The 18,755-nt window shown below is 28.9% G+C and overlaps 1 protein-coding gene across 2 annotated transcripts; it reads right to left on the reverse strand.

Moving 5' to 3' along the window:
* Nucleotides 1-4,778: 4,778 nt before the first annotated feature.
* LOC132932222 (52 kDa repressor of the inhibitor of the protein kinase-like) lies at nt 4,779-6,709 on the reverse strand. Of its 2 annotated transcripts, none has more exons than XM_060998494.1 (5): nt 6,076-6,709; nt 5,852-5,998; nt 5,609-5,697; nt 5,468-5,548; nt 4,779-5,420 (listed from the first exon to the last, which is right to left on the reverse strand). In XM_060998494.1, exons 1-5 carry the CDS (start codon nt 6,171-6,173, stop codon nt 5,386-5,388), a joined length of 450 nt encoding a protein of 149 aa, XP_060854477.1. In that variant the 5' UTR covers nt 6,174-6,709; the 3' UTR covers nt 4,779-5,385. The 2 variants fall into 2 exon arrangements, with proteins under 2 accessions (XP_060854477.1, XP_060854478.1); XM_060998495.1 differs by having other exon boundaries at nt 4,779-5,405; nt 6,076-6,707.
* Between the last annotated feature and the right edge of the window lie 12,046 nt (nt 6,710-18,755).

The raw sequence follows: 18,755 nt of genomic DNA on the forward strand, positions 1-18,755 counted from the left end.
TCATAACTACCTAGTACCTACCGGTGGCGACCGTAGTTACTACAAAGGTTCATAACTTCGTCTTATGTTTTTGCTGTTGCAATAGGCGTGCGTACGGGGGGTTCCGGGTGTGCCTGGGCACCCCCCAACATGTAATTGGGGCCCTAAAATTTAAATCCTATAGCATATATATGGGTCTGTATTTTAACTAATGTTACTAGAATAAAAATGGTATTTTTTCTAAAATATGTCGTAAAAAAAATTATGTTTCGGAATAAAAAAAATAATACAACGTAAACTATTTTAAATTTGCGTGATAAGACTTATTAAGATTATAACAGCTAGATGTTATTGACTACAAAAGTAAAAATAATAAATAAATATTGCAATTATCTTGAAAATAGATTTTTGATCCAACTATCTAATGAAATATATAATATTATTTGGTACTAGTAATACCACTGATTAATAATATGTGATATAATGTAAGTCATGTTTATTCGTGCATTATAATTTATTAAAATATCTAATTCTAAGAAAAGTAGATATCTCGAATACTTTTTCGGATTGCCTTTTTAAATAAAAATTGCGTAGTCCAATGTTTCACAGAAGATTTTATGGCAATAAGACAAGACCCTGTGATGAGGAAAAAATTGACAGATACCTTCTTAAAAAATGAACAACTTTGTAGACTTGAATGTTTCGCATTTATTTGTATACTTAATTTCTAAACTTCATATGATTTTCATCTTCTGTAGTTACTATTTATAAAAATTTGAAAATGTAATTCTCGATTTATGTTAAAATTGCGTTTTTGAGTAAAAATACTACATTAGTACAAAATTCCTTTAAAAGTAGTCTATGCCACATCACAAAATATCAAAAATACATTCGTATATATTTTTTTTTTGAACGTGAAAATAAAAATTTTAACAATCTTTATCAAAATCATAAAAACTTGCAACTATTTTGAAGTTGAAAATAGAAAAAAAGATTTCTCATAGATAATAAATATATTATTTGTTAATAGTTATGTATTATAGTAGGCTAGCCGCTAGCGTATTTATATGCAGGTACTATAGCCTATATGGACGTGCCTACCTACAGAGGCAAATTTTTTCTTATAATTTTAGTACTTTATGGTACATAATACATCATTTTCAAATTTTATAAATTGAATATCCAAATCACATCTTTAAATTCTTTGCAAATAGTTATGTTAGTTGAGGGCAAAAAATATACCCAAGTGATTTGTACAACACTTTTTAGCCAGAATGTGTACATTTCTAATCGTATTTATTGAGTATTGTAGTATTGATATTGACATCGATAATATTTAACTCCAATCAAACTATGCAAGTACAAGAATCTGAGAAAAAAATCTTTGCATATTAAAACATATCCAACATTGACACCAGCATTAAGAATTTTCGTGAGTGTACCAGTGTTTAATTGTACTACTTGCATGTCTAAAACGCGTAAATAATTATCTAAGGTTAACTCAAATTAATGAAGAATCAAACAGTTTAGCATTACTTTCCATAGGGAATGACATGTTAAAAGAATTAAAGAATTGCGAAGATTTAATCGACACATTTGCTGTTACCAAATGTCGATGTAAACCAATTTAGTTTAATTTTGTTTTATTTAAATTCAATAATTATTATGTACGAGTTTGAAGAATATATTTTGTCTTGAATTATTAATAAAATGGGATTAACTCTTAAAAAAAATATATTTTAGTAAGTACCTATTTAAATAAAATAAGTTACGCATAGTTACCTGGTTACTATATATTTTATAGTAGCTAATTAAATGATAATTCTGTTAGTGCAGACAGTTCAGTATATTATATTATTATTTTGGTTATTTAGGGTGACAATTTTCCACAGGCCTACACGCGGGAAACATGTAAATACTAAATATGCCCTGTATAGGTATAAAACTATAAATTGTTATTTTATTATTGGTGACTTGTTATTTGTTATCACTTCGCCAGTACTCACTACTCAGTATAAAATTTATCGCCCCAGCTTATAGTTGTATTAATGTGCCGTTATTGTTCTTACAATTATCGTATTAAGCTCGTTATAGATAATCTATTTTAGGAAATAAGAAAACTACATTTTTTATCATAATATATTAGTACGTTGCTGTCTTTCGTTTTTTGTTATTATATTACTTAGTTCGTTCAAACCAATACAAAATATTAAATTTAATACGATAAAATGAATTTCAATTAACCAATGCAGTATACACTCATACATATATTTTTTAAATTTATAATTATAATACATTTTCTAATTAATATAATTTATTTTATAAATAGGGGATGATACATTTTATACTATATGGCATAGCGATAAATTTTATAAGACGTGTAAGTATAGTAAGTGCCCATTAAAATATTTTACTAATTTTAAGCTATTTATAGGCATTTTAAAATAAATCCATTTTTTTACTGTTGATAAACATTTTCGGTGAAACAGCTTCAAAAATCGAATTGAAGATTCAGATTTTTAAGATTTTTTTAATAACAATTTATAAATATAAAATACATAGTCGTCATTTTTTTATTAAAACCATGAAAATTTGAAAATTATTTTGTAGATAAAAAATAAAAATTGTACATAATTGTTTTTATAGACATTTACAATTTAAACAAAATAATTTTTTGTTAATAAATATTAATCAGAGGGAACTTAAGCTTTTTGTTAAGTATTAGGTATACTACTATTTTCTATAAATAATTACATTTTCAAGATACTAAGATTAATTGTAAATATCATATGTAAATTGTAATCCTACTCACAATGTTTAACGATTTACTGTATTGACTTATAAGTTAATAACAGTTAGAAATATAATAATAATAATTAAGTAATATTTATATATATTAATATATTATTCATTTTTGCAACAATTAATTCAACCTAACCTACCTTATGAATAATAAAATGTCCTTAAGAATAGCTGACATTATGAAATAATTTATCATTGAATTCAAGTTCAAGAGGTATAATATTCTGCCATGCAATCCAGCAGTGTGCGTTCCCAGTTTTTTTGTTTCTTGTTTAGGTTACAAAGGAGTTGAATACCAACATTTTAACAACAGAATGCATTTTTATTTTGACATGTATAAAATTACTCACTATATAGCATTTATAATATATTATTTAATGGCTTTAAGAGAGAAATTGAGAATTAGTTAATAAATTAAAGGCAATTAAGGAATATTGTATTTTTATTACATTTTAACGACAAATAAAATAAAAATACATGTACCTATTTTTAATTGAATATGAATTATTATTCAATAACATGTTATTTAAACATACCAGATAATTTGTTTTGTTAACATGAACCATTCATTAATATTTATTATTTATTAAATATTACGCCAGTGCAAGTTTTTACATAATTGGAAGCATGGTAATAATTATAAAATTATAACACAACTTTTTTTTAAATATATATATGATGGGTGATGGCATCCTTTGAACTGTAATATAGTTTAACTGTATAAAAACTCTTCTATGACAAAAAAAAAATTAATAGAGATAATGAATGGTTTATGTTAATAAAATAAATTATATAGTATATATTATACTATATTATTTTTTGTTTTTCATAACCGAATTCTTAAAAATAAAAACAAAGTGGAAATCATGTTAAAATATATACTAGGATTAATTTTATGGTGTTTCAATTCTTTATCTTTAGTAAATTTATTTATTCAGAAAAAAATAAGGCCCATTATTTTTAAAATTAATAATATTTTATATACACCCTTTACCAATCTAAATATCGATAATTAAAAAAAAATAATAATAATAATAATAAACAATAATTGTACAAAAAAAACAACAATAATACGCTGCACACCGTTTAAGTTTTACAAAAAATAGTGTTATACTTTTTAATATCTCCATAACACATAATAATAATATTATCGGTTTAGTTTTGATACCAATTTATTTCAAGTGCTGATGTTTCTTTCCCTGATATAAATGAATAACTGAAGACTTACAAAATTCTGTTAAAAAGGTTTTTGTTTTTTAGCCAAGAGTTTATCTTACAATATAATAACACACTAAATTAAGTGATAACTTAAAAAAATATTTAATAATGATTTTTCATGAGTACAAGAATGCTCACATTTTTACAATTTATTATAATATAATGTTAATAAAAATTTAAGTAATATTTAAATCACTTAGTACAATATTTTCTAAGAAGTTGTCTTCTAATTTTAAGTATAGATTCTATAATCAACAAAAAATTGATTATCTTCTTACAGTGAAACAATATTAATTAATGGAGCAATTGTATGATCAACAATATCTTTTGAAATTATTACCAAATGATTGATAAAGCTAAAAAAAAAAATAATCATAATAATAAACAAAGAGTTGTGCGAGTAAGCATAATAACTCAAGTACAAATAATTTGAATGTTTGTTAGGGTATAAGAATAATAAAAAAAAAGTTAAGAACTAATATTTATATAAAAGTACACCAGTTTCAACTATTTTAATAAAAGCATAATTTTGCACAACAATCTTTGTTGAAGCCATATGGTATTAAGTATTAACAATAAAACAGTTTGTTTAATTAAAATTATTATATATTATAATAATAACCATAAATCTAAATGCGTGTACATGAATATGCATGATTGCATTATATTATACATACATTCATACACATACAATGTATATACTGCATAGTATATAAATATTTTTATTATAAACATTATGACATATATATAGGCATTTTTATAAAAGAATGGAAAAAGTGTAAACAGAGTACACACCATTTATTAATCTCAACTTGTTACAAAATGTACTCGTACAACTCTTAAAAATAGCCATTTGTTATCATTGAATTAAAACCTAAAATTATTTACAAATAACTTTTATAATAACTAAGCGCCACTAATATTGTAACGTATATGTGGTGCTGGACTTGGTCAAAGCATTTACAAAACATTAACGGATTATTTTTTAAATTTTTAAGTGGCTTTAAAATAAATCATTTAGATTTAAATCACTACCATATCCATTTATAAGTAAAAAATATATTTTTTTTTTTTAAACTGCTTTCTGGTTGATAATTGAACATTTATAAAAAAATTTTTTTATCTGATTTTATAATTTAAAAATTATAAACCATTAACAACTAAAATTTAGAAAATATCACCCCAAGACTAAGGTAATTTTTAAATTTAAAAGCAAAAAAATGAAATAGTATTCCAAATTATTAAAAAAAATTTTACTGTTTAATAAGCTAACAAAGTTTGCGCTTCTTTTCAGTAAAATGGTACAATTTAACATATGATCTATTTAACTGAACTGCTTAGTTGAGAACATGGAGTTTTGCAAGGACTCCACCCTGGATCGCTCATTTACTTACCCTGCTCAGGTACTAGAAAATACACAACTATTAATTAATTAGGACATTGATGTTAATTCAGTCACTTAACTTACCTGAGCCAGATAGATCAAAATTTGGGGTTCCGCGTGGACTCCAAGTTGCGTTGTTGGCGACTGCTTCGTCTTCCTCGGTGACTGAAAATCAAACAAAACTATTAATAATCGGCAAACAAAAACTTAGACGAGTCAACATACTCATATCACTCCAATTGGTAATGTTCGTGTGTGTCGTTTTTGGACTTATTAGCTGTTGTCCTGTCGGAATGGATCCTTTGTGCAACACCCTGACGACGACAACGCAAACAAGAACAGAGACAAACAAGGTTAGTATTGTACATCTATGGGGACCACCGTGCACAACGACGGCAGTCGAAATGTAGTGATGATAATAATAATTGATAATAATATTATATAGTGTTGGTAGGTATGTATACTGACTTTTTTTTCGAAGTCCACAGCACATAGTCCTCCCGCTTGAAGTGTTCGGAACATATCCTGAAACTCTTGGACACCTGGCTGGAACCGTGGTTCTTGAACTTCTGGATGACTTTGTCGTTCTGACACAGATCGACCCATTGTTTACACCTGGGAAAAGTGGGGTGAAAATAAATGTTAAGCACACGGCATCAGTGAAACGTCCGGTGTCGTCGAAAAATACTCACAGGCTCTCGTTGGTCGGGAACTTGTGGAACGACAGGTTCTGCGTGCTCCGGCTCGAGTTGGTGCATTTGTTGAAACAACAGTTCATGTGCGACGGCATCGTGTGGTGGTCGTCGTCGTCGTCGTCGTGCGCGCGGCGGCGTTCGGCGGGCGCGCAGCAGCGGCGGCGGCGGCGATGTGTTACGGTACGTGCTACTGTGCTCTTGGGCACACGCGCGCGAACGTCGCGGAAACGGGGCCGACGGTGGAGAAATTGAGACGCGCGCGGCTAAGTCTGAGGAAAATTTTTTTTTTAAAATTAAAACGTTGTTTCACGCGCTGATAACGGGCTGCGTGATAACGGATCGCGTTGGCGGCATCGTCCGCCAGGCAGTGTGCTTTTTTTCCTTTCTTCGGCCCGTACACAACAACTACACTGTGCGTGTCCGATGGGACCCGACGCGCGATGTCTTATTATTTTATCCGGTACTGCGAACGGGCGGTTCAACAACACGGTACGAACGCACTATATTAATAATATATTACGGGACGACGACGACGTGCGTGTACGATAGAATAGTATTAGTATGTTACGCGAACGCACGCGCTAGCGCCCACACGTAACGTTTGGGTAACGCGTGCGTACGTGTGCCTCAGTGCGCGTGCGTGCGCATCGACGATTCTTGTGCGTGCGTGCGTGCGTCGGGCGGCCATTGTGAGACGGCCGTCGTACCGTCGTACGTGTGCCGTGCGGGTTACCACTTACCTCGACCGTACACGTCGTTGTCCGCGTGTGCCTCGCGGCGGCCCGAGATCACATGTAAATAAACGCGCACGCACGCGCACACGCACACAACAATATTATACACTTTACCAACAACGTGCGGTTGTCCCGCCGCCGACCCACTGGGCCCTGTTGCTGTGTAGGTACGTGTGTTCCGGCGGGAAGTACACACTACACGATATTATAGAGTATTGTTGACTGTTGTTGTTGTTGAAGCTGAGGCTTGAGAGCCCACCGGTCTTTCGACCAGTTTTTCACAATAATTATTTGTATATTTTTATCATTAGTTCGTGTACGAACTGTCAGATTGGTAGCAGGGTGATTTTTGACACCTTGATTTTTTTCTACGTCTTATTGGCCTGCCAAAAAAATGTATAAACGAGCCGATGGGCCGAAACATTTAAGTTAATAAGTTAAGTTATGAAAATCCTAATGCGTGTAATTTAATATGTATGAAGGTAATTTATATTTATCATAGATGACAATTATTATTGCTATGCATGACAAAAACTAATTCTAACTTCTGCAACTTTTCAGTATTTTTTTTTTAGTTCATCAAAATATCAAGTACCTATACTTACAACCCTTCAACCCTCTATATGTGCCGTAGGTAGATACATGATATATTAAGTTTTTGTATTTATAATATGATTAATATGAATAAGAAAAAGTATTAATGTTTAGCACTTTCTGAACTTGTTGCAAAGACCGCCATTCTACATTCTCTGCACATACAATCAAAGCCATCTCAAAGTCTTACGGAACCCCCACAATCGTCATAATACCATATGATAAAATAATTAATGAGGCTTGCAAAATGTTGACATAAATAAACATATTTATCAATTTATCATTATTCTTCGCCAACGTGACAATAATGAAATATAACAATTATTATAGTCTTGAATAACTAAAAAAATAGCCTATTTATAATATAATAATAGGTATATAATTACTAATTAAAGACAAAATAAAATTACAATTTTGAAATGATAGACTCTAATGGGTAATGACGAATACCTATTATAATTATAATCATATTATATTATTATGTATTATTTAAAGTAATATATTAACTATGTAAGTCAATTTTTATGGGGCTCAACTGCTCAAGACATTTTCCTAAAATGGAGCCTGATGCCTGAATCAAAATGGTCCCGTTGCCATACCCCCCTCTGAATGGCTCTGCGTACATAGATATGCCTACATGAAATAGGTTAGGTTAGGTTAGATACCTATAACACATTTGCGTACGTTTTCAAAAATTTATTAAAAAATTGTAAGCACGGTTTTCGTGCGTTTATGAAAACTTAATAGGGCATATAATAAAAAAACATGTTTATGCGTAAGATTGTAATTATATAAAAACAAATAATACTATTATTATAAGAAAAATAACAAATAATTGTAGAAAAATATGTATGTTATGTTTGTGGAAATTATTAAATAGAAAAGAAAATTCATTAAGTTAAAAATAAAAGAATAAGATGTTTTGGTGCAAGAAAAATAAATTAACCATGTACAAATAAATAGAATATCATATCAACAACTTACAACTTGCAAGTACAAATAATATGTATAAATACATTATTGTAAAAATATAATATACACTGTCGAGTCGCGATAACTCGAAGTTGAAAATAGATAAAAATTCGCTTCGAGATCTAACTCGAATTTATATTAATTTATATTTCTAGAGGAATAAAAAAAAATAGAGTTGTCAAGTTTTTCGAGTTATCGCGACTCGACTGTACTTCAAAAAGATAAAAAAAAACTATAAATATTATTTAGTAAAATATCATTCAATATTTTTTAGATACTACAACGGTTTTAATTTTAATAATATTTAAAATACATATTATAATATTAGCCTTAACCGTTGGAATGATTACTCGGAAATCAGAATGGATACGCACCACACCCCACGCAATCGTAGTTATTCACGTGAAGGATGGTGACGATTTATTTCACATTTCAGTAGGTACTTCATCTGGGCACATATAACGTCATATGTCACGAGATATGCCAACAGGGTGGCAGCCTTCCTTGAAATTTCAGAAAAATTAATAAATGCTTTTTGTATATATTATGTTCTGTGAACGTATTATATTAGACCTAACTACGTATATTAAAATAAAATTGTTATTTGTATAATGGGAAACTGTAAAAAATTAAAATATGCTATATGTCCACGGCATCAGCACACAAAACTTATGAAAATCTTAGTTATAATCCCCCTTCACGGTTTATCAAATTATCAGCCGGTTTAACACTTATAAAAAGCTAAATCCTGGCTATGTCACTGTACTAATAATACAAAATAAAATGGATAGACAGCTCTTTGTCGTTGTGCACATCATAATATATATCGTATGATAAGTATATTATTGTGTGCATTTAATGCAGTAGGTACATTAAACGTCTACACCTGAATTAATATACACTACATGACAATCTTCAAACAAGTCAAGTGGATGAGAATATAGAAAATAATCCATTATAATTTGTTATAAATTTGAAGATAAGATTATTATGTAGGGTCCCGCATAGGTTTTTTGATATTTTAATTTTAAAATAGGTATAATAAATATTTTACCATTAGACAGTGGACACAGCACGCACATTTGGATGTGACGAGTCTTATAAAAATAAGTATATTGTCCATAATAATATGCAATAAATTAAAAGCTATGCAAAGAATGAATTTAAAGTTTCAAACCTTTAGTTTTCAGTGTTTTCACTCACAATTGTGTCTAGGGGGGCACCTAAATAATAGAATATGTGTACATAATATATGCAATATACAACTGTGCACATGAGAGCTGATCAACAGCAGTCGTTCTAATAATACATCGAAGACAAAATATATTACGAGTATATTATAGTAACTTTTTCATGCGTTATATGAAATATTGTATTACTTACATCCATCATGATATTGATAAATACAGTTTGTGTCAAGGACAAATAACAATCTCTCTTGTCTTTTTTTCTCCCGAATACTATAATCGTTTTTTTCTCACACGGTTTTGTTTGAAACCTGCATTCGTTATTCGTCAACCGTATAGTCCTGCATCAGCAGTAACTATATATATCAAATGTCACATTAAGCGTTTTATGCTCGTACATACCAACAATTATCGTAAAAGAGATATATATTATCGAATCGTATCATAATATTGTATAGAAACAAGCGTCGTGGTATGCCAGTGTATAGAATATTTAGAACATTTTCTCATCAATAGAACGGGAGGAGTAAGAACTACATAGGGTATTTCGTTTAATAAAAACTACCCTGTTGGTAAAAACCCACCGTCGGCGGTCCATTCAAGTATTCAAGTTATTCAACAATCGTTCTTTTATACTATAGAATAATACATAACATACTCTTATATATGTATATATACGCATGAAGGTGGCAAAATGATTTCGACGGAATTTACAACCCCAATACAAACTATTTATCGAAACGTCAAATATTTTATTAGGGTATACCCATATGTATTTCGTCTCGTGTCGACCGTACAAGAGTATAAGAAAATGTAATATGTTCAATAACGTTTTTATATGACTGGATGAATGTCAAATACACGATCGATTCTAGTATTTCTATAATAATTCTTCTCTCATCCAATCCGTAGATGACCTGGCGAATTATAGGAACATTGATGTAGACTGTATAGAGGAACACTGTATTAAATTATTTAACCTTGACTATAAAAATTGAAGAATTTATTAAGTTTTTTTTTACAAAATATTACTTGTAAATTTTCATGATTTTTACCACTTCAAATGCATATAAAATTTGTATATTTTATCATTTTTATAGAGATTTAAAAACAACTTATGTGGGATCTTATATTAAATTGTTAAGAATTTTGATCCAGCAATACATTTTTTATAAATTCTTGTTTTATATTTTTATTTTTCTCGATTACAGTACTAAGAGGACGTCTCACACCCGTATTTCGAGCGTCGAAAAAGCTTTTACAAGAATTAGAACCACTCAAAGTACATTAACTTTAGGAAAACAAAAATTTACACAATTTAAAGAATAATATTATCTGTGTTCTCTCAGTGAGTTTTATTTAATAACGTCTAAAATGAGTAAGTTATTAGCTTTTAAATGTTGGTGCTATTTTTGTACATTTTAAAAAAATTATATAAAATTGTCAAAATAAGGTATTAAAAAAAACTCTCTGAGAGAACACAGATAATTTTGTCCTCTATGTTGTGTTGAAATTTGGTGTTCTTAACATTACTATAGGGTTCAGAGTTCATATAGTATATATAAACGTCTTTTTTTACGAAAGTAAAAGTAATCTAAAGTATCAACTAGATCCAATTTTCTACCAAAAACCATCCCCAAAGTTATTTGAAAATAATTATTTTTTTGTGAATGTTGTAAGACATAAACATATTATTATGTGGTAATAATATATTATGTCTTATGTTTATAATACGACTTCCATATAGTTCGACGCAGCAGTAAGTTGTTTTCGGTGTTTACCCCGACTGTAAAGCCTATGAACGCACTAATATCTATATTCTATATTTCTATATACAATACACTAAGCACTACGATAAACATAGGCGACTCACGAGTGAGTGTGACCGATTATAATATGTCATTTATATTTTAATATATTTAATGCGTGCGTGTGTAAAGGTGATGACCGTAGTAGCTGTAAAGTAATTTAATACTAAAAAAAAAAATATATATATTCAACGTTTTGCAGCAATTCAATAGTGCGCATGCGTTAGACTATAATAAATGATGGTGAATAATATAATGTTATAGTTTAAGTACTAGAGAACGGTGACTTCGGGGCGACGGGTTACAAACATAATAGATAACAAGAATAAATTATTATCATGTGCAAAGGCGCTCTCAAAAATTTTCATCAAGACGGTATTTATTACGTATTTATATGTATATTTTTAAAAATATACCCTATAGAAACATTGGTCAAAAAAATCATGGGAGACTACTTCCCCATGCAGGTGGCCTTGTTATTATATTATTATATTATGTGCTCTATTAGCTTAATTTTTTCTTACTTTTTAATTTTTATTTCTACGTATAGTACGTACACGGGTGCAATAATATTTAATATGATATTGTGAGTTAACGAAACGTGGGTGATGGCGAGGTGATTATAATATTATCATAACTATATTATAATGATTTACCTAATAAATAACCCCGCGAAAAAATACCACAGAAAAAATAAGCCCATATGAGATTTTGTAAGATTTTAAAAATAATAATTGTATAATATTCAAAACTAAAATGTATATTCTAATAAATACGTATGTGAATATTTTATAAAATATTTTAATTTTTAAGTGAATTATGAGCATTTTCAAATATTTTATATTTTTCATACTCATAACTCACCTAATAATTAAAATATCGTAAAAAACCAACGAGAAAACACAGGTTATGTTCTTACCTAAAAGTTTGATAAAAGGTCAATTCACTCTAATATCAAAACTTAAAACACTAGATATATTGCGGGTGCGATGTCCTCTTAAGATATGCAGGTATATCTTAATATCTATAAGTCCTATATTTATATTTATATATTGTTAAAATATGGACTTCCTAATCTGCCCATGTTACTTTTCGCCTATTTACTAATCAGTAAAGTCCGGATTTATATTCTGTCAAAACGTTTGAAATATGATGTTTATATGCAGCTAAAATTGATGAAATATTCTCAAAAAATATTCTTAATGTTCTCAAAATATTCTGAAAAATATTGATAATACTAACTAATAGGTAAAAAAAAATGCAATATGATTATGATTATGATTATGAATTTATAATTTATTATAATTATATCTTATGTTACATTATGCAATACATTAGCTATTAGCATAAAAAAAAAAATATTATACAAAGTTTTTAAAGGAATATACAATAATATATTTTTCCAAATTTTCCGGAATAAAGTTAGTACGGCGGTCCGTTATTATTGTCTTATATATACTGAATATCCTTTAATATAATCCAATATTACGGAAATATGCTAAAATATTCTGAAATATTCTCTTAAGTCAAAATATGCACTAATATGCAAAAAAAATTTTTGACAGATTCTACAGGTTATGAAACGCAAACATTTCTTACTTCCATCAAACAGCATACGCTTGTTAAAAATATGTTTTTGCATAAAAATCAAGACTCTACTAATCAGTATCAGTCTAATTAACGAAATTTTTCCACGTGCAGTAGCCAGTGGAATCGATATAAAATCGGTAGAATGGATAAGAAAGGTAGGTATCAATAAATTATCTTTATATTCTGATAAATTTATAACTAATAGAAGTGGTAATTTGTAAAATTTGTCAAGTTCTGCGTGTGTTCATTTCTCTGTATTCAGTACTACAGTGTGCTTTACTGCAGCTTTATTCGTATATATATTTCGTTTTATATTCGTTATAATTTCTATAAAAGTTATGGATAGTCTGGATATTTTTGAGAGCCAAAAGGGTAAAGAAAAATTAGCATTTAAAGAATATATACGTATGTTGTACACAAAGAGTGTTTGAATTTTATACGGTGAAAATGCTGAAAAAAACACAGACACAAATGTCCATGCATTTTAAAAACTTCCGTGGATAAAAATCATTTAATTAAAATTACAGAACATGAACATAATCATCTTTACTCCTCGATTTGGATTTTAATTACCAAAATAAAAAATGAAATGTTGGCAGATCGTGCAAGACTTGCTCTACAAAATATAGGAGAGTCTAAAACCAAATACTCAAAATTAAAAACCATTTAAAAAAGGTTAAAAACATTATATGAACGGTTAAATACCAATCAAATTCAAGTGGACACATTTAAAAATAAAATTTAATTCAATTTGATAAAACAACTATAAAATAGGTATTAATAGGTTATAGTCATTAATATATAATTTTTTCTATGCATTATAATTGACATTTAATATCATTAATATCATTTACGTTTTTTTTATTTATGTACTATTGACCGTAATTGAAAAAATTGACTATTTGTTTAAAATTATTATATTATTTATTTATTTATATATTATTGATATTTCAAACTAATTTACTAAGTAACATGGGCAGATTAGGAAGTCGATATTTTAACAATATAAATATAAATATAGGACTTATAGATATTAAGATATACCATATCTTAAGAGGACGTCGCACGTGCAATATACCTAGTGTGCTTTAAGTTTTAATATTAGAGTGTATTGACCTATAATCAAATTTTTAGGTAAGAACATATAATCTGTGTTTTCTCGTTGGTTTTTTACGATATTTTAATTTTTAGGTGAGTTATGAGTATAAAAAATATAAAATATTTGAAAATGCTCATATAATTCACTTAAAAATTAAAATATTTTATATGCATTTTAGTTTTGAATATTATACAATTATTATTACTTAAAATCTTATAAAATCTCATATGGGGTTATTTTTTCGCGGTGCCATTATAATAGATGTACCTATCATACATGATTTTATATCATAATTCAGATGGTGGATCGCAGGGGCCAAAAGAACTGAGTAACTCGCATCTAAACGTTCAGATATTTTTCTGTAACTCTACTTTTTTTCTCATTTGTAAGTTTTGATATCTGTTACAGTGCGGTACATACGACAATTATGTAATTATTACATTTAATATTTAGATATAAATTATAAATTATAAGGTGATAATTAAGTTTAACCAGTAACCATGCCCGGTTGTGGGTATATAATATTTATATAACATTGTAACTACGAACAATAAAATACGAGGAAAATATTTTTTCTTTAAAAAGAAAAAGAAAAATATTTTCTTATTTATAGTCTTATATAGAGTTTATCAAATAAAGATTTTATTGTAGGTATTTTATTTACTCGGCTATTTCATTTAACGGCAAGGCATCTCTTGTGATGTCAACGAGTCTGTGAGTCTTACTTTAAACATATTCTTGTTATAATTGCAAGTGTAATAAACAACATGTGTTGTTGTGTGGTCACAGGGTTAAATTATGTAATATAATATGATTAATATGTATATTGTATACTAATTATTAATTAACAAGTGATGCGATTTTTTTGTGTCATCACTCATTAGAGTTACACTACACCTCTACTATTGTTTTCCGAGTCAAGCTCCTTAATATATAGTGCTGACGTGCTGTTTATAGGTTTGTACTATAATATATCGTGTGATGAAAAACGTTGAAACTATATTATAGTGTTAAACCATATAGGCTTAATCAGAGGCGTAGCCAGGATTTTTTTATGGGATGGGAGGCTAAATACTTTTAACTTGAGTTATTAAAAATCAAAAACAATGACAAAATAAAAACGCTGATAACATATTAACGTTGGTTTGATAAATAATTAAAATTTGTAAGACAAATATATTATTACAGTATTATATTATTATTATTATTATTATATTATTTAAATTTAAATATTTTAAAACAATATACAAAATATGGCCAATGGGGGGGAAACCTCTTTAGCCCCCTCCTTGGCTACGTCATTGTGCTCAACCTTTATATGTTTAGGTTGTCTTTATAGGATGTTAAAATTTGTACCAGATGTCCGAGTGGTTGTGTCAACAATCGATAATAATTCGATAGGGATATTAGAAATAACTGCTCGACCGAGAGTTATTCTCCACATAGGTAGGTATTAGATATATTATTTTAGTATTTTATAATGTATATAATATAAGTACTGGTCTGGTTGTAATATTATAATATAAGCACTCAGTTCAAAATACTTATGCCAATGCATACACTGCGTGTGCCGATTTGGATCACTTCAGACTTCCTGACGTCTATAGCGCTTAATACGCATATTGTGTTATATTTTTGTATTTATATAATTGGACAGGTATTATTTATTGTTCGACGCTTGTATAGGTATATTGATGTATACTATATTGCTAAAAAGGTGAGCAGTAAAACAGTAGATTTTTATTATACTGCATTACTTCTTATAAATTATTAAGTAAAATAGATGTATGAACTATGAAGTCATACTGTTGTTGCTGCAGCGTGTTACCAAAGGTAAATTATACAATCTATATGGTATTATTATTTATTATACGTAAGTATATCAACATCATTAATTTATTAAAAAAAAAATAAACAATAATCATGTAATACACCTATTGTAATTTGTAGGTATATGCGTCATTATATACATAATACATACATATTAATGCCTAAATAGTAAATTATAATGTATAGACGTATAGTGTATATAAAATTAAAACGGATCAAGTTTTCTGATAATTGCAAATTGCAATGCAATAAATATAATATAATATATATATCGACATATCGTGATCTACAGAAAGTCGTTTGAACGTAAATTAAGATGCTGTTTGATTAACGTATAGCTCAATCATTTTTATTTTATTATAAATTTACAATACAAAATTCATACACGAAGCTTAAATGTTCACATAATGTTATAAATGTAACACATAGGTACCTATCGGATATCCTGATTAGGAATCACGTTTTATATTTTATAATTTTCTCTAATAAATAACTTTAAATTTCTTGAAAAATTAAAAAAATGTAGGGGGCTAGGCCCCCCAATTTACGCCTGGGAAGCAAACTCTACACGGACTACGAGCTTACTTAAAAAAATTGCAGTTCCCTCAAATTTAAAACTCAATTTACAGATAATATGATTTTATGTTAAGTATTTGTAATTATATTTATGCATTCGGAGTGCCGTCGCTGCATGGTCTCTTCACTTAAGCCACACAACTGCAATTTCAAATGATTCATCATTTCGACTAATAAATAACGTAAAAAATATATGTTAATGCATAGAAAACTATAACAGTATAATACAATATACTTATTCTTATAACTTATACATAGAGCCATAGAGGTCGAAAAATAAAAAAATATGCTACCTAGTACCTACCAATAATTATTACAAATTTTAGTTCTCTTACTACTTTTCAAAACAAAAGCCAACTACTAAAGAAACAAAGTATACATTTTTAACCGTATTAACCCGTTGTTTCATTTTCTTACAAAATAATAATTTTATTTTTGTAATTTCACTAATTTCAGTATATACTCTTCATATATTTTGTATTATTTAATTCTACAATTTTTTTTATGTATTTTCCTTGTAATTTAACATATAATTATGTATTTTATACTAAATAATTTGAACTCGAATCCCTTCCTCACACAAAACTTTATTTTATAAATATATAATAGGTATATATAAATATAATATAATACACGTAAACCCTGCAGGGCTGCATAGGCGGTGTCCAAACCGACAATTTGGTGTCGCTGATAGTGATCAGAAAAACGTATTTCCAATTTCCATGTATTTACTTCATTCGTAACTATCATACTCATAGAAGTGCACAATTATTTTAATAATAAATAATATTATTACAATCTAAATTCCATGCCTGATGATGATAATACATATTATGTAATATAATTATTTCGTTAGTCCGTACAATGCGTTATCAGAAAACGAAACGACGACGACGACAAACCAGATGAAATTCTCGGAAGGAGGTATTTATGCGTATAATATAATTATTGGAACCGCCGCCGCCGCCGCCGCCGCCGCCGAGTATACACTGTGCACAAGCGAATATGTATAACAATTGTGTTTGGCGTCGTACACACAGCGCCCTTCAGGCGCCGCTTTAACTGGCGCCGAAACGTCGTGGCGCCCAGACACCAACGGCCACGATCGCTTTGCAAGAGGCGGCGTCGTTCTTACCGATTTTCATATTCTCCTCTTTTTAAGGCTTTATAAACATATAATATATGATTTGAAGGAACCGATGTTTAATATAATATCCATGGGCGTTCTCGGGGGTCGTATGGGGGATAGCACCCCCCCGTGGCCTTATACTCAAACCTCAAATAGTCAAATAACTAGCGTGATCTCGATATTATGTGAGTGTTTCCATACATTAACCTATAATGGCAAAAGTGGCAAATAATATGTGTTTTTTAATAGGTAATTATCGTAGTTTTCGGTCTTCGATTAAAAAAATATATAAAACACTAGAGTGCAGTACTCGTGTAGTGCCAGTGGAATTTCAGTGCACAGTATTTTGTTGAATCGCCACAACAGTTTTTGTTTCGTTGATTTTTTTCCATATTATATTAGATGTTCAGCGGAGCGATGAATGTGTAGTTACTTTTGATCGTGTTGAAGAAATTAATGCTTTGATAGACGGATTCTGGTAACATATTGGGTCTAGTACTCTAGTTAGTAATTTGAAGGGTCCAAAGTAAAAATATTCAATTAATAGTCCGGAAAAACTATAAATATATTTACGAAATAATGGGAATATGGCTACACACAATTTGACAGAATTGATTTTGTTATATCCCAAAACGAATAACAGGCTAACTCAAGGGCGCCCACAGGTCAAATTTCAGGGGGGATATCCAAAGCCGTATCTGAGGGCGGATCCAAGGGGTCCACACCCCGAAATTTTTAAAAGTGAAAATATTTTAGTGGTCAATATAGTTTATTGACCAAACATTTTCAACATTTATATTTAAAAAAAATGTTGGACCCCCGAAATTTTTTTTCAGTTACGGCCTTGGGGATAGCTTTAATTTTTATTCATAATCAAACATTTCTATTAATGTATAATGTATTAGGTTTATTTATAAACAATGTTTAAAGATAATATAATATTTAATATTATATTTACACTTATAGACGTATAGTAACTATATTAACAAATTGAAAAAAAATTGTAATATTATTTTATTTTTCCAAATTTATTAATAACTTTTTCAGATAAATTAAATTGGTTCTTCGAATGTTTTTCTATGTTAACTTAACATACTTAATCCAGTTCTCACACATTGTTGAACGTAACCAGGTTTTAATACGACGTAATTTGCTGAA

The sequence above is a fragment of the Rhopalosiphum padi genome, chromosome 1 (genome assembly GCF_020882245.1).
Source record: "Rhopalosiphum padi isolate XX-2018 chromosome 1, ASM2088224v1, whole genome shotgun sequence".
Classification (NCBI taxonomy): Eukaryota; Metazoa; Arthropoda; class Insecta; order Hemiptera; family Aphididae; genus Rhopalosiphum; species Rhopalosiphum padi.